Source organism: Archocentrus centrarchus, chromosome 17, assembly GCF_007364275.1.
Source record: "Archocentrus centrarchus isolate MPI-CPG fArcCen1 chromosome 17, fArcCen1, whole genome shotgun sequence".
Lineage (NCBI taxonomy): Eukaryota > Metazoa > Chordata > Actinopteri > Cichliformes > Cichlidae > Archocentrus > Archocentrus centrarchus.
In genome coordinates this window covers 31,971,045-31,991,489 of record NC_044362.1, presented here as the reverse complement: position 1 = coordinate 31,991,489, position 20,445 = coordinate 31,971,045, and the positions used below count along the sequence as shown (strand labels likewise).

Sequence of the window (20,445 nt, the reverse complement as noted above, 5' to 3'; positions counted from 1 at the left end):
AAAAAACTATCTCTTTTGCAGAAATGGTTAAACACACAGTCTCTCTCTTTCCTCTTCCTGGAATGAGTCCCAGCCTGATAACCCTCCCTCTGCTTCCTGCTCTCTAACTCAGCACCTCCTCTCTGTCCACATGTCTCCTTGTTCCCTCCCCTTCAGATCTGCACTTTAAAGATGGGTGAAACCAACATGTGGTTACATGTGAGAGCTGAGAGGCTCCATTCACTGCAGACAATCATGTTGTTTAGATCAGAGCTCAGACTAGTTTCAGTTATCAGGAAGTGAAACTCACACAGTCACTGACACTGAGAGGAGAAATGGCGCAGAAAGGAGTTCAGCTGGACCGAGAAACCTTCTCTTGTTCGATCTGTTTGGATCTACTGAAGGAACCGGTGGCTATTCCCTGTGGACACAGCTACTGCATGAACTGTATTAAAGGCTACTGGGGTGAAGAGGAGGAGAAACTCTGCAGCTGCCCTCAGTGCAGACAGACCTTCACACCGAGGCCTGTCCTGGTGAAAAGCACCATGTTAGCAGTTTTAGTGGAGCAGCTGAAGAAGACTGGACTCCAAGCTGCTCCTGCTGATCACTGCTATGCTGGACCTGAAGATGTGGCCTGTGATGTCTGCACTGGGAGAAAAAGGAAGGCAGTGAATTCTTGTTTGGTCTGTCTGGCATCTTACTGTGAGGAACACCTTCAGCCTCATTTTGTTGCAGCTCCATTAAAAAAACACAAGCTGGTGGAGCCCTCCAAGAAGCTCCAGGAGAACATCTGCTCTCGTCATGATGAGGTGATGAAGATGTTCTGCCGTACTGATCAGCAGAGTATCTGTTATCTCTGCTCTGTGGATGAACATAAAGGCCACCACACAGTCTCAGCTGCAGCAGAAGGGACTGAGAGGCAGAGAGAGCTCGAGGTGAGTCGACTAAACATCCAGCAGAGAATCCAGGACAGAGAGAAGATGTGAAGCTTGCTTCAAGAGGAGGTGGAGGCCATCAATCAGTCTGCTGATAAAACAGTGGAGCACAGTGAGAAGATCTTCACTGAGCTGATCTGTGTGATCCAGAAAAGAAGCTCTGATGTGAAGCAGCAGATCAGATCCCAGCAGGAAACTGAAGTGAGTCGAGTCAAAGAGCTTCAGGAGAAGCTGGAGCAGGAGATCACTGAGCTGAAGAGGAAAGACGCTGAGCTGAAGCAGCTCTCACACACAGAGGATCACAACCAGTTTCTACACAACTACCCCTCACTGTCAGCACTCAGTGAGTCTACACACTCATCCAGCATCAATATCCGTCCTCTGAGCTACTTTGAGGATGTGACAGCAGCTGTGTCAGAGCTCAGAGAGAAACTACAGGACATCCTGAGAGAGGGATGGACAAACATCTCACTGACAGTCACTGAAGTGGATGTTTTACTGTCAGATCCACCAGAGCCAAAGACCAGAGCTGAATTCTTAAAATATGCACAGGAAATCACACTGGATCCAAACACAGCACACAAACAGCTGTTATTATCAGAGGGGAACAGAAAAGCAACATTAATGAAACAAATACAGTCTTATTCTGATCATCCAGACAGATTCACTAACAGGTTTCAGGTCCTGAGCAGAGAGAGTCTGACTGGACTTTGTTACTGGGAGGTGGAGTGGAGAGGTATAGGAGGAGTTTATGTAGCAGTCGCATACAAGAATATCAGAAGAGCAGGGAGTGTGAATGAATGTAAATTTGGACGTAATGACAAATCTTGGGCATTAAATTATAACAACTACAGTTTTACATTTTGGCACAACAACATTGAAACTCCTGTCTCAGGTCCTCGGTCCTCCAGAGTAGGAGTGTACCTGGATCACAGAGCAGGTATTCTGTCCTTCTACAGCATCTCTGAAACCATGACTCTGCTCCACAGAGTCCAGACCACATTCACTCAGCCGCTCTATGCTGGATTGTGGCCTTGTTCTTCTTTTGGAGACTCTGCTGAGTTCATTAAGCTGAAATAGACTGAAGTCTTTCATATTGTTGTGGGTTTAAATCTGTATTTTAGTTTCATGTTATTTTCTCTCCATCATTGTTGTGGCATTTCTGCACTGCACAGAGATCAGCTGTCAGTCAAACATTATGGGTGGTACCTTGACATCTTCTAGTTGTTCTCTTGATGTTTTGGAGTTTTTAGGTGGAGCTCTTTCCTGTGTCTGTTTAACCATGGAGGCGATCACTGCTCATGATGATTTTGATTTACAAAAATATTTCTCCACATGAAAATGTAAACTTCTCTGTGCTCTAAATGTTTGCTGAATATTTGTATTGATGTATTTGTATGTTGTTGTTTCTCTTCTACTTCATGGACTATAACAGAGAAATCAGCAGAGCTTCCTTTATCACACAGATTTTCTTCTCATCACTTTGGACATTTGGAAAGAAATCTATAATTACATTTATCTGTTTGATAGTGCAAATATTTTGCATACCTAACAGACCTCTTACACACATACACCCCACAAAGGTCCCTCAGGTCGGCTGACCAGCTACTTCTTACTGTCCCCAAGTCGAGACTGAAACACCGAGGTGACCGAGCTTTTTCTGTGGTGGCGCCTAAACTATGGAATGGGTTGCCTCTCTATGTTAGGCTGGCCCAACACTAGAGGTTTTTAAATCTTGATTAAAAACACACCTTTTCTCTGAGGCATTTCAAAATAATAGTCTCTAGTTAGTATTGAGTCATTTTGGGAACTGTTTTTTTTTTTTTTTTTTTTTTTTTTTTAAGTACTCCTTTTATGGTTTATCCTTTTAAATTATTATTATTATTATTATTTTATGTGTTTTTTGTTGTTTTTTTGTTTTTTTTTTGTTTTTTTTTTGTGCTGTATTGTATTGCTGTCTTTTATCTGGAAAGTGCTTTGTTCAACTTTGTTGTCTTTTAAAGCGCTCTATAAATAAAGTTGGATTGGATTGGTGTGGATTGTGGTCTATCAAACAAATGAGTTATTATAAAATTGTCATAATTATAATCAGTGATGAGATCATTCAATATATTTAATGTGTGAACAAACTGAATTTTTTTGTAATAAATAAAAGTTTGAAAAAAGTCTTTTATTCTGTCTCCCGGGATCTTCCAGGATATTAGTAAAAAAAAAAAAAAAAAATTTCAGTTTTTCATTTTTTCTTTAACCAATATGAAGTGTTCAGGGTTTTTTTGGTCTTGGCTGGAAGGTCTTCTCTCCAATCAGCATCAGTGTGATATTACAGATATTTAAATCTCTCTGTGCTGATGTTGTTGAAGCTGCTGGAGGCTCAGTGAAGGTTTCCATGTCTTCCTGCAGCTTAACAACTGAAATCTGAAAACTGATGCTCAACACAAGAGGGCGCCTTCATCCTGCTAACAGGGATGTAGAGGAGGTTAAAGCAACTCAGCTCAGTTTGATTTACATTCTGCCATGTTTTTAGTCTGATCAAACCCTTTATAATAAAGTACCTTGTGTCAAAAAAACATCTTAAACTGTATCAGAGCATCATTAGTTAGTCAGTGAGTTAATTTGGAGTTAATTTGGAGCTGTATCATCTAACACTGTAGAAACATTTCCTTCAGCTTCAGCACAGAGTGTTAAAAACAGAACAGGACTGTTGATGAGAACAAACAGCAGGGACACAGTATCAGCAAACAACAACATGGTTTAACATGAACACAGTCAAAATCTAATAAAATGGTAAAAAGGACTTCCTGCAGACATTTTTTGCTCCTGACTCTTCTGCAGCGCCTCCAGCATGGTTCAAATGTTCTGGCTGCTTTTGCACTGATTTTAGTTTCTGTCAGCAGGAAGTTCATGTTGAGCTCAGTGTGTTTGATGTGACTTCAAACTGATGCTTCAGTGTGAACACCTTTCTTTACAGCTATCAATAAAGCATCAATACTTTACTGCTGTGATGGAAATAAAACGCCTGTGTGAGTGTGACGTCTGTAAGGCAGGTAAGCATGCTGTGATGGTCTGCTCCAACTGTGCTGCAGAAAGAAACCTTAAACACGAGGAACTGTCAGGACATCACAGACTGTTCCTTAACTCAGCCGGGATCATTGGGAACCTCAAATTCTGTATTCAGGATTCTGCGAAGTACCAGAGTTTGTGTGAGGAGGGCAGCAGTACACCCGTGATACGTCTAATCTGCCTGAAGTCCAATATAAGAAGAAGAATGGCAATGACTCTTACCAGCAAGCTGTATTCCTGTTTTTGGCTCCATTTCAGGCGTTAAAAGGTTGAATTTTGGCTACATTTTGGCTAGGTTACCTGAGATCAGTTATCTGAGTCACTACTTAGTGCGGTTTAGGTCCCCCAGCCTTTTAAAGCACTTATTTAAATTAGAAGCAATTCAAAACTTGGATTCAATATTATAAAGATTGGGGCAATTTTATGAAAAGCTAATACTAATATTATGTTCATGAACAGAACATTCTGCTTCATTTTCACACAGTTGAACACTTTAAAAATTGTACAAATACTGGGATTAATTACACAGCTAATGTCAGTTTAATTATTTTGCTGTATTACCTGGTTGTTTTGATGTGTCATGAAAAACATACTTTAATGTTTGTTTTTTGGAAAAACACAAGCAGACAGGTCACTTGTTAAGCTGAGAGAGGAAAAGGTGATTTATTCACAGGGGCCAAACATTCAGCCAGAGCATTAAAAAATGGCTATTGTTGCATAGCCATTTTTTAATATACCAGTTTAACCATGTTGGGCTTAAGTTTACAGTTAATGAAACTCACATCCTAAACTGAGCTGTAATCATCCTATCCGCCTATCCTCTGTCACTGGGACATCATCATCTTCTCCCTATCATCCCCACACTGTTCACCAGCTGGGTTTGCAGGGCTGACTCCATCAGCATCTGTCATGTCACTAAGATGTTTTCAGAAATGCAGTGAGTGCAAAAGACTAATTGAGTTTTATTTTGGGCCCTGCAACAGGCTGGCGACCTGTTCAGGGTGTACCCTGCCTCTCGCCCTATGACAGCTGGGATAGGCTCCAGCCCCCCCGCGACCCTTAACAGGATGTGCGGAAGCGAATGGATGGATGGATGGAGTTTTATTTTGACCACAGAAACAATAAACTGTTCACAAATATCGGGCAAAGTATTTTATACAGATTAGAATAATAGTTTTATAATTTAATGTTTTAAAAATATTAATGAATCGTGAATAGTGATGTTCTAATTAGAGCGGAGACTGTGAGCCAGGCCTTCTCTCCAACATCAGTGTCTGACCTCACAGATGTGATTCTGGAAGAATGGTCAAAAATTCCCCAAAACACTCCTAAACCTGTGGAAAGACTTCCCAGAAGAGCTGAAGCTGTAATAGCTGCAAAGGGTGGGACAACATCATATTAAACCCTCTGGATTAAGAATGGATGTTACTCATATGTGTGTGAAGACAGACGAGATAATATTTTTTTTTTTCACATCATAGTGTATTTTGGAGCTGTTTAATTTCATTAGGAGGCTGTATGTTTGTATCATCTCTGTCCTCCGAGACTCATTTATCACAAAATCAGGTGGAGTGCAGGTCAGATATCTTTTGGCTTAAGACAGCTATGGAAATGCATGATTGTCTCAACCCATGAAGAAATATTTAACAGATCAGTTTATCTTTCATTTTATCAGAATCATTTAAAATTATCACATTATGTGAGATTACAATTTAATATTGTAACTAAAGCTTTCAGATAACTGTAGTTGTTGCAATAATTTAAAGAGGAAGATATGTCTCAGAGTTAAAGGTATAAATTGTCATGAAGTGAAAATAAATTAACGACTTTTTTTAAAATTTTTGTTCCACTTATTGCCATTTTTAAGATGGATGGATGGATGGATGGATGGTCAAAGTGAAACGATACTTACCACCTGAAGTACGCTGACCTGTTGTTATTGTTATCATGGCTGCTGGCTCGAAGGACCCAGCTGATCGACCTTGAGGTACCCGGTCCTGGCCGCAGATGAATCATCGCTCGTTTCGGTCACGGTTACTAGGCAACAGGAGCAGCGCGACGTAAGCTGGACCGTCCCATTCAGAGCCGCTCGGCCTTCACGGCCTGCAGAGGATGCAGCTCCCGCATTGGGACGCAGCTTTGTGCTGTTACCGTCGTGACTGTTAGCTGGGAGAGTGTGCTTTGGTGGTCTGAAAGATTTCAGTGTCTGAAGTAACAGTGGTGAGTTTATAAAGGAGAGATGAACTGCTGCTGCTGAGGACATCAGAGGTTAAGAAACGATCGTCCAGCATGAGGACATCAACCGTCTGCGCAGACTGCTGGATATCAGACCCGAGATAAAGTCACACCGAATCGGTATGAAAACCTGTGATGGTCCCAGTGACGCATGTAGGATCTGATCAGAGCTCCGTTTGTAGGCTAACAGTGAAATCACGGAGCAGCTAATAACACAGCTGCGTCTCCTTATTTAAACGATAAACTTTTAGCACTAAACGAACAGGGAGACAGGAGGACGCGACTTCCACAACATTTCTTTACAGATTAAAAAGAAAGCTTCTGCTTTCTGCAGTGAGCCACAGCTCGCTGTCTGCTTTCGTCTCTCTGTCCCTCACTCCGCGGCTACACGGCAGTCCGCTGCCGCCTGTGGTGCTCCTCACCTCCGCCTGCGCACGCAGACTTCCCGAGGTGGAGGCAGGCCGGCAGGGACCGCCGGTTTCCTTTGAGAGAAGAGCTTTACGGTCTAATCAGGTCATAACTCCCTGCCAGACCACCGTGAGTCCCCCACCACCCTCACCTCTTTGTTTAATATATATATATTTTTTTCATTTGAATTATATCTAGGCTCAAGGAAACTGAGGTTTTAATTAATATTGTAAAATAATAAAAACTGCGTCCTTGACCACAATAATGGTGACTGTGACTTTAATTAAAAGGATTCAGCTGAATCAGCATCAATTTTAAACTTATAATGCACATTTCATTACACGTAAACTCAATGTCCTTACAAAAAATTATGAAAACATAAAAAACTGTATGTGTGCAATGTCTTAAGACATTGAAAACAACACAGTAAAACTTTACAACAGTTAAAACAGTTAAAGATCAGCACCTGATGGCCTGAGAGGCCTGACTGGGTTTTAGGCACTGAGCAAGTGAGAGATGTGCTGGAGGGCCAAATCACTGAGAGCTTTATGAATTTATAGAAGGATTTTAAAGGTAATTCTGTATTGAACTGAGATCCAATGAAGTGAGTTAAGCACTGGGGTCATATGTTCAAATACCTGTGTACCTGTGAGGACTCTGGCTGCTGCACGCTGAATAAGTTTAAGTCCTACTCGTGATTTGGGTAACCCAGTAAACAGAGCGTTACAGTAATCTAACCTGCTTGATATGAATGCTGAATGAAAAGGGACTTTTTAACAATGGCTTTCTTCTTGCCACTCTTCCATAAAGATCACATTTGTGCAGTACACGACTAATACAGTGGCTTGCAAAAGTGTTCATACCCATTGAACTTTTCCATATTTTGTCACATTACAACCACAAACAAATATATTTCACTGGAATTTAATGTGAAAGACCAACACAAAGTGGTATATAGTTGTGAAGTGGAAAGAAAATTATACATGATTCAAAACATTTTTTACAAATAAAAAACTGAAAAGTGCAGTGTGCAAAAGTACTGAGCCCCCTTTTCTCTGAGTGCAACCAATTGCATTCAGAAGTTGCCTGATGACTGCTAATGACTGAAAAGAGTCCACCTGTATGTAATCTAATCTCAGTACAAATACAGCTGCTCCGTGACGGCCTCAGAGGTCGGTTAAGAGAATATTGGGGAGTAAACAGCATCATGAAGTCCAAAGAACACAGCAGACAGGTCAGGAATAAGGTTGTGGAGAAGTTTAAAGCAGGCTTAGGCTATAAAAAGATTTCCCAAGCTTTGAACATCTCACGGAACACTGTTCAATCCATTATCCGGAAATGGAAAGAGTACGGCACAACTGTAAACCTACCAAGACAAGGCCGTCCACCTAAACTTACAGGCCGAACAAGGAGAGCACTGATCAGAGATGCAGCCAAGAGGCCCACGGTGACTCTGGACCAAATGCAGAGATCCACAGCTCAGGTGGGGGAATCTGTCCACAGGACAACTTCAAAAGTATTCATATCTCTTGAACTTTTCCATATTTTGTCACATTACAACCACAAACATAAATATATTTCACTAGAATTTAATGTAAATGACCAACACAAAGTGGTTTACAGTTGTGAAGTGGAAAGAAAATTATACATGATTCAAAACATTTTTTTACAAATAAAAAACTGAAAAGTGCGGTGTGCAAAAGTATTGAGCCGAAATGCAGAGATCCACAGCTCAGGTGGGGGAATCTGTCCACAGGACAACTGTTAGTCGTGCACTGCACAAATGTGGTCTTTATGGAAGAGTGGCAAGAAGAAAGCCATTGTTAAAAGAAAACCATAAAAAGTCCCGTTTGCAGTTTGCCAGAAGCCATGTTGGAGACACAGCAAACATGTGGAACAAGGTGCTTTGGTCAGATGAGACCAAAATTGAACTTTTTGGCCAAAATGCAAAACGCTATGTGTGGAGGAGAATTAACACTGCACATCACTCTGAACACACCATCCCCACTGTCAAATATGGTGGTGGCAGCATCATGCTCTGGGGCTGCTCCTCTTCAGCAGGGACAGGGAAGTTGGTCAGAGTTGATGGGAAGATGGATGGAGCCAAATACAGGACAATCTTGGAGGGAAACCTGTTGGAGTCTGCAAAAGACTTGAGACTGGGGCGGAGGTTCACCTTCCAGCAGGACAACGACCCTAAACATAAAGCCAGGGCTACAATGGAATGGTTTAAAACCAAAAATGTTCATGTGTTAGACCGGCCCAGTCAAAGTCCAGACCTAAACCCAATCCAGAATTTATGGCAAGATCTGAAAACTGCTGTTCACAAATGCTCTCCATTCAATCTGACTGAGCTTGAGCTGTTTTTCAAAGAAGAATGGGCAAAAATTTCAGTCACTAGATGTTCAAAGCTGGTGGAGACAAACCCTAAAAGACTTGCAGCTGTAACTGCAGCAAAAGGTGGTTCCACAAACTATTGACTCAGGGGGGCTCAATACTTTTGCACACTGCACTTTTTTGAGTTTATTTGTAAAAAATGTTTTGAATCATGTATAATTTTCTTTCCACTTCACAATTGTATACCACTTTGTTGTTCTTTTACATTAAATTCCAGTGAAATATATTTGTTTGTGGTTGTAATGTGACAAAATATGGAAAAGTTCAATGGGTATGAATACTTTTGCAAGCCACTGTATTTGATCAGATACATGTTTTCCTGCCATTGCATAAGTAACGTTTTTCTTGTGTCACTTTGTTTCTCAAGACCTCCCACAGCAACATGAAGTGTGAGGAAGAGGAGGGTCTGGATGACCAGCAGGTCTGTAACCAAGAGAGGAACTCCAGTCTGGACCAGGAGGACCCAGAACCTCTACAGATTAAAGAGGAACCGGAGGAACTCTGCATCAGTCAGGAGGTGGAGCAGATCGTAGTGAAACAGGAGGACGAAGGCTTTGTTTGGACCGAGGAAGAGCGACTCAGACTCCTGGATAACATCTGGAAACCTGAAATGAACTTCCATGGCACAGGTATGGAAAACTGCGATGGTCTTCATAAAAGATGAATAGCATTCACGTAGGATCCCAATCAGTGCAATCAGGAGCATTAATTCATCTTTTTTTCTAAATGTTTAACATTAAACCTCTGAGCAGATCACTGCTGAGACGTCTGATCAAACGCACTTTGAATTACCGTAATTACGCGACCGTTTGTCCTATCAGGAAAATTCAAACGGTTTCTGGAAGCTGAGAAATTGTGCTTCACACCCAACATAGGGCTATTATGGTACTTGTTCCCCGAAGTCTGCGAGCAGCGGTACATTTGAAGTAGGTTGCATCCCAGACGACACGTTCAGCTTTATAGGCTCAAGTCAGAGGGAAAACTGATGTGAAAATCTCAGACTCTAGCATTTGGATTTTATTGCAGCATTTTATCCAGTCTAAATGCAGCACTAAATTGCTGAAAGTTTAATTGAGTCAAGCTAAAAGAATCTAGCTGATATCTGTTGGTCGAGAAGACAGAATTCTCCATGGAGTCTGTGCAGTCACAATATTTATTTAACATAAATATTCTTGTCCATTTGTCTCCTCAGATTTCCAACATGAGTGTGAGGAGCAGTTGGTTCTCGCAGACCGGCAGGTCTGTAACCAGGAGAGGAGTGTCAGTCCAGACCAGGAGGATCCAGAGCTTCCACAGATTAAGGAAGAACCGGAAGAACCCTGCACCAGTCAGGACGTCGATGGGCTTATCCTGAAGCAGGAGACTGAAGGCATTATTATCTTTATGGTGGCTCCTACTTATGAGGAAAGTGAACCAGACCTGGACAGTGACCAGCTCCTTCCTTACAGCTCTCCTGAACCAGAGAGCCGAGATCAGGAAGACAACTTTCCCGTGTTAGAGAGTCAGTGTAAAACTGACACAAGCAAAAAGTCTGTAAAATGTGACATTTGTGGAAAAACATTTGAGTATAGATCCAAACTAACTAGACACATGAGAGTTCACACAGGTGAGAAGCCACATTCTTGTAGCACCTGTGGGAAAAGATTCAGTCTGATGATAAACATGAAAACTCACATGAGAATCCACACGGGTGAGAAGCCGTATTCTTGTGGCATCTGCGGGAAAGAATTTCGGGACCAATCGACGTTCAAAAAACACATGACCGTCCACACAGGTGAGAAGCCTTACTCATGTAGCACCTGTGGGAAAAGTTTCAGTCAGAAACCAACATTGGAAAGACATCAGAGAAGCCACACAGGTGAGAAGCTACATTCTTGTGGCACCTGTGGGAAAGAATTCAGTCAGATGATAAACTTGAAAACTCACATGAGAATTCACACAGGTGAGAAGCCTCATTCATGTAGCACCTGTGGGAAAAGTTTCATTCAGAGGATACAGTTACAGAGACATGAGAGTTCACACTGGTTAAAAGTATCACGCGTGTAAAATGTGGCAGAGCTGTGAGATGCAAGAGTTCGTTGAGAAGCCAAATTAGTGCCACGCCTGAGTGAAAAGATGACCTCATATTCAGGTCATATATTTTCTGTGTAGAACAATAAAGAACCATCAGTATTGTTTATTGTATTCAGAGGTGGTTGACATAGCCTCAGTTATTTCACAGGCCCTTTTTCCACTGATCGGGTGCTGATGTCAGTATTTGAACCGTTCAGTGGTTTTCCACTCACTCGGTGCTCGGCTGAAAACGGGTTCAACTCCAGCACTGCAAGCTAGCTGGTTTGGAACCAAGAATAGGTGACACACAGCAGAAGGGCGTGACTCTTCCATCTCAACGTAAAGTTCTATCTATTCTAATCTAACCACCTCTAATCTTAACACCACCGCTATTTCACTGCATGGTGTGTATTACATGAGAAAAGCAATGCGATTTTCACAGCTGTGAATTAGATTGGGCCCTAAGGCTTCCCTGGAAGTTTTAAGAAAAGTGCATTATAGCTGCTCACACTTTACTTTAATGATAACTAAAATAACATATTGTATTATATTGTCATATAATCAAAATGATGTGGAAAATATTTTCTACCTGGGATGTTTTATGGGATGTCGAGCTTTTTAACCAGCTGCTTACAGCCCTGCTCTCCCACCGTGCAGCTACATCACTGATTTCCATCAGCTGTTTGCTCTTCCTCCTGCTGTCATATGGAGTGTAACTAGCGAGTGCTCCAGTGATGCTCGGTTGAATCATCTGTTAATGTTTGGGTTGCTCATCACCAGCTCTATATCTCCTCCTCGTGTGACTTCATAGCCTGGCTGTACTCAAGTGGGTTTTTGCTTCAAGTGGAGAAACAGGTTTGTTTCCACTTTCAGCAGGAACAGTTTTCTTGCATATTTTACGAAGCATTGTGCTCTGCTGGAGTTTGTTGATGAAGTTCATCTTTCAGGTACCAAACTGGAGGCAGACACGCAGCTCTGTCTGTGAAACCTGCCTGGGTTCGTCTCATTGTTGTAAATGTAAAGGTCCGTGTAAATGTTGTTATATCATTGCTATTGTAATGACACTTTTATATCATGTAAAATTTATACCAGTATTATTGCAGATGATGTGTCACAGCCCTGATTCCAGATTTTGCTTTTTTCATTTAAAACTTAGAATGAAGGTGAAACATTTATTTGATGTGATATTTGTACCATGTAGAGCTGTGGAGGTGACACAAAAAAGCCAAAAAAACCATGTTTTTGTGTCACTTGATGCTTTTCATGTTTCTGTTGTTCAGTGGAGAGTTTTTACTACACGGGGTTCAAAGCTGTAGGTGAAACAGGAGTCAAACACTTTGTTGTTGTTGTTGAGTTTCATGAAGGTCAAACTTCAGGATGTGCCTGTCCTGTTGATTCACAGTATGTCAGTGCTGGTTATGTGTTTTAAAGTCAAATAAAGAGTTCTTTAAAACTTCTTCTGAGGTGTCATCTCTGCAATATAAAACATCAGAGTGTTCTGTGATGTCGCTTTAATGAAAGAAGCAGAGCCTGGAGACAAGGACGGAGACCCACCCATCACTGTGGCTGGGATCACTGAGGGAATTAAACTCTCTGTTTGGGTGGAAGAGATTTGCTCTGAGCCACTAAAGGCTCTGGACGTTGTGGAGCTGTTCTGGTTGAAACGCTGCTCAAACATTGTGTGGAGGTTGAGGACTGCCCTGTTTTAAGCAGGGGGACTGGAGGGTGTGCTCCAACTTCAGGCTTCCCTGGGAGGGTCTTTGTATGCAGTTACTCTTAATGTTTCCTCACTGCTCATTCAAACATTTGCTTCTACTTGTAGACTTTTTACTTATTGATTTATTTGAATTATAAATTTAACCTTAGGCTTCAAGTTTATTTAAAACTGTATTTATCTGGGACTTCTGGTTGGCTCATGGGGTAGTAGGATGCACAGGGAAGCCGCTCTTCCAAAACGCACACGTATCCTACTAAATAACTCGATAGCTCGACTTTTATCAGTGTAAGGCGTTGATGAGTGGGAAAAGACCCACTAAAGGCCGTATAAGAAAGGGGAAAATGTCGAAAACCCAAGAAAAAAGTTCTTTGAGGTCGAAGGCTAACAATTCTGAACCCGGGTCATGCTAGCAGTGGTGAGTCGAGTTCAACAAGCGTTGTCCCCGGTGAGGTAATTAATGTGATAAAGGAGCTGAAAATGGACATGAAAGGAGAGAATGACAGTCTGAGACCTGTGATAAATAGCCTGGGGCAAGAAATCAAGGGGAAACTTAACGTGATCACTGAAATACAAAGCATCTCGGATCGACTTGAAGAAATGGTGACACGTGTGGAACAGGTGGAGGGATGGGCGACAGCGGCAGCGGAGGCTCCCTGCACCTGCCTTGGTGAGCAGCGAGCATTGCAGTCCAAACTAATGGACTTGGAGTCCAGATCCAGATGAAACAACATTCGCATCTTCGGGGTTGCAGAAGGAGAAGAGGGAAACTCGGTACAACAGTTCATTGACAGGCTTATACGTAAAGAACTGCGACTACCACCGGATTTTAAAAATATAATACAACGCGCTCACCGGTCACTGGCACAGAAACCTCACCCTGAATCTCCACCGAGACCCATTATAATCAACTTTCAGGACTTCACCATTAAGGACAAGATATTAAAAGAAGTTTGGAAGAAGAGAATCCAGGTGGGCTCCAGATTTATCTACTTTGACCATGACTATGCTTCTGAGACTGTGAGGAAACGAAAGGAATACAGTGGAATAAAGAAAATCTTAAAGGAGAAGGAGATCTGTTTCCAAGCACCGTATACGAACATATGGATTCACTGGGACACCGGGACTCAAACATACACCAGTGCACATAAGGCGCAGAGAGAGGTGGTGCAGCCGGAGTCACCTGAGAGAGAGTCAACGGAGACGTGGCTCCAGGAGCTTTTGGGATGGAGGCAGGACGACGGTCAGCGTGTTTTTGCTGATGATGTTATAGCATACCTCCAGAATCCAGACATAACTCTCCCCAGACTTTTGAAAATATTGGCTGACTACGGCCAGATGTCAGGTTACTGTATAAATATCACTAAAACACAAGTTCTCCCCATTAACTACATACCAAGTAAGACAATCAGGCAGGAATACAAACTGAAATGGGATGCTAAATCAATAAAATACTTGGGTGATGGAGACACCCAGGTATTTTATTGATTTAGCGTCATAATATAAATTATGACAAAATAAATAACATTATCCAGAAAGATATTAGAAAGTGGTCATTGTTAATAATGGATTTTAGTTCTAGAATTGAGGTAGTGAAAATGAACCTGCTGCCAAGGCTATTATATCTTTTTTTTTCCACTACCAATCAAGATCCCGGACTCTCAGTTTGCAAACTGGGATAAGATGAAATCCTGGTTTATATGAGCAGGAGCTCGACCAAGAGTAAAATTTTAAACACGTCAAGCAGGGATTATGGTGGGCTAGCACTGCCTAACCTTAGAGAATATTATTTTGCAGCCCAAATATGACACATTGTTTATTGGTACTCTCCAGATTATCAGGCCAAATGGAAACACACTGAACTAAATATGGACCAATCTCAACCTCAGACTAGGCTTAGTGCATATGATCATTCAAAGGTGGGGGGTCGTATATTTGAGAAAACTAACAATATGGAAAAAGGTTGTTAGGAACTATAAACTAGAAGGTAATAACAAACTTCTTGTTTGGCCCTCATGCACCCCTAAGTTTGGACCTGGAGTGATAGATATTACATTTACAAGATGGAGAGAAAAAGGAATAATGGCTGTGTGTACACTTTTAGAAGGAAGAAACTTCAAGACATTTGATCAGCTCAAAAGAGAATTCAAATAAAAGAGACCTGTTCAGATATCTGCAGCTAAAACATTTTTTGACAGAAATTAAAACAGGGATTTCAGCAGGAGGTTAGATGTTAGATTCAACTCATTGTACACACAACAAAATGCTTGTTCTAGATCACTCATCCAGAGACGAGCATCTGCAGTCATGCAGCCAGAGACCGGCACTACCATTAGGCAATGTGGTTTAAGTGTCTTGCACAAGGACACAATGTAGCGCAGGGAGAGGGGCTCGAACCTGCAGCCCTCCAGCTGTAAAGCAAGCGCCTACCCACTGCACCACTGCCACTCTTTTTGTCTGACGAATTGATTGATGTGTTGATTGCTGCATACTAACTCCTAGACAAATCATGTCCAAACTGTATAAGGGTTTACATAAGCAAAATGATATAAACTCTCTATATGTTATATTAAAATGGGAGCAGGAAATGAATATTCAGTTGTCTGAGAGTGATTGGTATTCTATGTGCAAAACACAACAATCCTCTACTAGCTCTAATGGGTGGAGGGAATTTGGTTGGAAGATTCTGATGCATTTTTTCACACCCTTATATCAAAAGTAAGCAATTAGGGCTATAACAGCAATGCTGGAGACAATGTGGAAACAAGAATGCCAGTCCCTCACATGTTTTTTGGTCATGTACAAGGCTGCAACCAATTTTAGACAGAATTCTGAAGACTTTGGACGATATTTTTAACTTCAACACTATTAAGGATGTGAAAATAATGTTCCTGGGTTTGATACCTGATGCCATATCTCAGACTGAAGATGCCTATCTCTTCAAAATTTTGATACTGGCATAGTTACAAGAAACGGGCTGAAGTGCGACGCTCCAAGCTTTGTCCAGTGGATGGACATTGTCAAGGAAATATACACCATGGAGAAGCTGACCTACTCTCTCAGGACTAAAGCAGGGACCCATGTAAGACTTTGGGGCAAGTGCGTATCGTACAAGAATAGTGGGTCAAATTTCCAGTTTTCATGAGACCAGCCTAATAGCTTAGCGATACAAATAATACCCCCCTTGTTTTGTTTTTTCTAATTGTGTGTTTTGGAATGTCTGTTTCATATAAAACTTTAAAATTTAAATAAAGAGTTAAAAAAACTGTATTGATCTTTTATCCTAATATTTGCTTCACGCTTCCTTTTCTGATTTTCCTAAATAAGTTTTAGTTTTAATTCAAAGGAAAATATTGTTATGCTTATGTGGGTTTTATAATTTTATTTTAGTTTATTTAAATTTTAATATGTTAGCATGAACTGGAAAACACTTTGAGTTTGTGTTTTGAAATGTACTTTATAAACAAATGTGACATAATTTGTTGGTAAAAATCAGTAAAAAAGAGGTGGGTAGTTCCATTCAAAGAATGCATTCAGGTCCTGTGGGATTTAATAGTCGTAACAAATAATTTAAAAGATTCTAGAATTTAAATACCCACTGTATTTTTTTTAATAAAAAAAATTTCTGTTGCAGAAATGGTTACACACACAGTCTCTCTCGCTCCTCTTCCTGGAATGAGTCCCAGCCTGATAACCCTCCCTCTGCTTCCTGCTCTCTAACTCAGCACCTCCTCTCTGTCCACATGTCTCCTTGTTCCCTCCCCTTCAGATCTGCACTTTGAAGATGGGTGTAACCAACATGTGGAGCTGTGTGAGAGCTGACAGGTCCCATTCACTGCAGAAACTCATGTTGTTTAGATCAGAGCTCAGACTAGTTTCCGTTAGAAGGAAGTGAAACTCACACAGTCACTGACACTGAGAGGAGAAATGGCGCAGAAAGGAGTTCAGCTGGACCGAGAAACCTTCTCTTGTTCGATCTGTTTGGATCTACTGAAGGATCCGGTGACTATTCCCTGTGGACACAGCTACTGCATGAACTGTATTAAAGGCTTCTGGGATGAAGAGGAGGAGAAAAAAATCTGCAGCTGCCCTCAGTGCAGACAGACCTTCACACCGAGGCCTGTCCTGGTGAAAAACACCATGTTAGCAGTTTTAGTGGAGCAGCTGAAGAAGACTGGACTCCAAGCTGCTCCTGCTGATCACTGCTATGCTGGACCTGAAGATGTGGCCTGTGATGTCTGCACTGGGAGAAAAATGAAGGCAGTGAAGTCCTGTTTGGTCTGTCTGGCATCTTTTTGTGAGAAACACCTTCAACCTCATAATGATTCTCCTCCATTAAAGAAACACAAGCTGGTGGAGCCCTCCAAGAAGCTCCAGGAGAACATCTGCTCTCGTCATGATGAGGTGATGAAGATGTTCTGCCGTACTGATCAGCAGAGTATCTGTTATCTCTGCTCTGTGGATGAACATAAAGGCCACCACACAGTCTCAGCTGCAGCAGAAAGGACTGAGAGGCTGAGAGAGCTCGAGGTGAGTCGACTAAACATCCAGCAGAGAATCCAGGACAAAGAGAAAGATGTGAAGCTGCTTCAACAGGAGGTGGAGGCCATCAATCAGTCTGCTGATAAAACAGTGGAGCACAGTGAGAAGATCTTCACTGAGCTGATCCGTGTGATCCAGAAAAGAAGCTCTGATGTGAAGCAGCAGATCAGATCCCAGCAGGAAACTGAAGTGAGTCGAGTCAAAGAGCTTCAGGAGAAGCTGGAGCAGGAGATCACTGAGCTGAAGAGGAAAGACGCTGAGCTGAAGCAGCTCTCACACACAGAGGATCACATCCAGTTTCTACCCAGCTACCCCTCACTGTCAGCACTCAGTGAGTCTACACACTCATCCAGCATCAATATCCGTCCTCTGAGATACTTTGAGGATGTGACAGCAGCTGTGTCAGAGCTCAGAGAGAAACTACAGGACATCCTGAGAGAGGAACGGACAAACATCTCACTGACAGTCACTGAAGTGGATGTTTTACTGTCAGATCCACCAGAGCCAAAGACCAGAGCTGAATTCTTAAAATACTCACATGAAATCACACTGGATCCAAACACAGCACACACACAGCTGTTATTATCAGAGGGGAACAGAAAAGTAACACGAATGAAACAAGACCTGTTTTATTCTGATTATGCAGACAGATTCTCTGGATTGTGTCAAGTCCTGAGCAGAGAGAGTCTGACTAGACGTTGTTACTGGGAGGTGGAGTGGAGAGGAGGAGTTTATGTAGCAGTCGCATACAAGAATATCAGCAGAGCAGGGAGAGGGAATGAATGTTGGCTTGGACGTAATAACAATTCTTGGGCATTAAATTGTGACAAAAACAGTTTTACCTTTTTGTACAACAACATCCAAACTCCTGTCTCAGGTCCTCAGTCCTCCAGAGTAGGAGTGTACCTGGATCACAGAGCAGGTATTCTGTCCTTCTACAGCGTCTCTGAAACCATGACTCTGCTCCACAGAGTCCAGACCACATTCACTCAGCCGCTCTATGCTGGACTTTGGTTTTACACCTATGGAAACTCTGCTGAGTTCATTAAGCTGAAATAGACTGAAGTCTTTCATATTGTTGTGGGTATAAATCTGTATTTTCTTTCCATCATTGTTGTGGCATTTCTGCACAGAGATCAGCTGTCAGTCAAACATTATGGGTGGTACCTTGACATCTTCTAGTTGTTCTCTTGGTGTTTTGGAGTTTTTAGGTGGAGCTCTTTCCTGTGTCTGTTTAGCCATGGAGGCGATCACTGCTCATGATGATTTTGATTTAGAAAAATATTTCTGCACATGAAAATGTAAACTTCTCTGTGCTCTAAATGTTTGTTGAATATTTGTATTGATGTATTTATATGTTGTTGTTTCTCTTATCACTTCGTGGACCTTAACAGAGAAATCAGCAGACCTTCTTTTATCACACAGATTTTGTTCTCATCACTTTGGACATTTGGAAAGAAACTGCTTCATTACAGAGAAATTACTAAAGTTTTTGCTTACTTGTTAATTGTTTTAAAGGTGTTTTTTTTTTTTTCTTTTTTCCAATCCAGTCATCCAGTTGGTAAATACTCAGGCTGTTAAGACTGACTGAACCATCTCAGTTAATTTTATTCCATGTATTCTGGCATTGATGTATTTTGGGATATTTATCAGTATCAGTGTGAACACCTTTCTTTACAGCTGTCAATAAAGCATCAACACTTTACTGCTGTAATAGAAATAAAACACTTGTGTGGGTGTGACATCTTTACCAAAACTTAAAAATAACAGAAAACATATACTCCCCCTTTAAAGATCTATATTCATATTAATCTACAACTGAACAGCAGGAGCAGCTGATCTGGTTCATTCATGTCCTTCTGGACTCAGAATTGGAGCAGATGCTGCATTGATTCAGTGATATTAGTTTAAATATTTTTGTAGCTCCAAGTGTTGGTTTGACTCAGGATGATGTTCTGAATTTAAGAAGTTTGGTTACAAATTCTTCAAACTAGTTTATTAAATATGTCAGAAAATTATTCAATCAAACTGAACCTGGGCCAAACATCAAACTGATCTTAAGCTGTGTCCAAATTCAGGGGCCTCATTCTTCGAAGGCCGCATTTGTAGGCTGATTACGTCACAGTGAGACAACGAAGGCTGTCCAGATTCAAAGACTCCTCCAAATGTGGTCAACGAATGGGTCCTTCTTTTCTCGAATTTGAAGGATGGGTCCGGTGTATCCTTCGCGGCCTACCATATCCCATGATTCATTGCGTATCAAAACTCAAACACAAAAATGGCGGAGGATAGCAGCCAAAAAGTTTGAAAAATGACTCTTTGTGTGACAAAAAAATAATCTTTTAAGTTTGTTTAATTGCAAAATGTGCTCCGCTGTTTTCGGAGCTGTCTGCTGTAGACTGCAAATTTAAAATTTAATATCAAGCAGGCTTTTCAAACAACCTGCACAGGCATATACGAATTATTCATCCATCAGTGCAATTAGAAGAACAAAACAGGGCAGGTCATAGCAGGTAGGAGAAATACGATCAACTTCTCAAAGGCCCTTGGTTTTTCTGAGTTCCAAACTTTTGTTTTATAATTTGTATTTGGAGCGCTCTATTATATGTTGAGTATATAAAGAAACGTTTCATATAATGTATGTTTTTACATTAGTAATTAATTTTACACTTTTTTTAAAATTAAAGTCTGAGGAGCCACTTGGGAGCCGAAAGAGCCGTCTCTTCTTTGGGAGCTGAGCCTTAAGAGCCGGCTCTCTGAAAAGAGCCGGTGTTACGTCGAGCCGCGTTTCCCCATCAGATACGGTTTCCCCAGCGTCTCTGCGCCGCCCACCAGCGTCTCTGCGCCGCCCACGCGGCAAAAAACGCGCGTGCTTGTTCAGCGCTCGTAACCAGCGCACCGTGCTTGCGCCGCAAGAAAACTACGGACACCGTGAAAGCTCAAACAACGTGTTTCGGCGAAGTTGTCCCACTTTTTGCAAATGCGCTCCCATCAGATACGTGCGCTCTCTCTCTCTCTCTATGTTTAGATGTTTATCGATAGATAGATAGATAGATAGATAGATACTCCATATAGCCCATGCGGATAGCTCTATATAACCCAAAACTGGGTAAACACATCTTG

General features: G+C 41.6%; 2 protein-coding genes and 1 pseudogene across 4 annotated transcripts; all 3 read left to right on the top strand.

Moving 5' to 3' along the window:
- Positions 1-249: 249 nt before the first annotated feature.
- LOC115795849 (tripartite motif-containing protein 16-like) lies at positions 250-2,576 on the top strand (annotated as a pseudogene).
- A 3,619-nt stretch (positions 2,577-6,195) lies between these two features.
- On the top strand, positions 6,196-11,410 carry LOC115795859 (zinc finger protein 184-like). Of its 3 annotated transcripts, none has more exons than XM_030751983.1 (3): positions 6,196-6,329; positions 9,382-9,643; positions 10,207-11,410. In XM_030751983.1, exons 2-3 carry the CDS (start codon positions 9,397-9,399, stop codon positions 11,058-11,060), a joined length of 1,101 nt encoding a protein of 366 aa, XP_030607843.1. In that variant the 5' UTR covers positions 6,196-6,329; positions 9,382-9,396; the 3' UTR covers positions 11,061-11,410. The 3 variants fall into 3 exon arrangements, with proteins under 3 accessions (XP_030607843.1, XP_030607844.1, XP_030607842.1); XM_030751984.1 differs by having other exon boundaries at positions 6,248-6,746; XM_030751982.1 differs by lacking the exon at positions 6,196-6,329 and adding an exon at positions 8,057-8,100.
- Positions 11,411-16,668: 5,258 nt separating this feature from the next.
- Positions 16,669-18,891, top strand: LOC115795852 (tripartite motif-containing protein 16-like). Its single transcript, XM_030751970.1, has one exon. It carries the CDS (start codon positions 16,708-16,710, stop codon positions 18,379-18,381), a length of 1,674 nt encoding a protein of 557 aa, XP_030607830.1. The 5' UTR covers positions 16,669-16,707; the 3' UTR covers positions 18,382-18,891.
- The last annotated feature ends 1,554 nt before the right edge of the window (positions 18,892-20,445 follow it).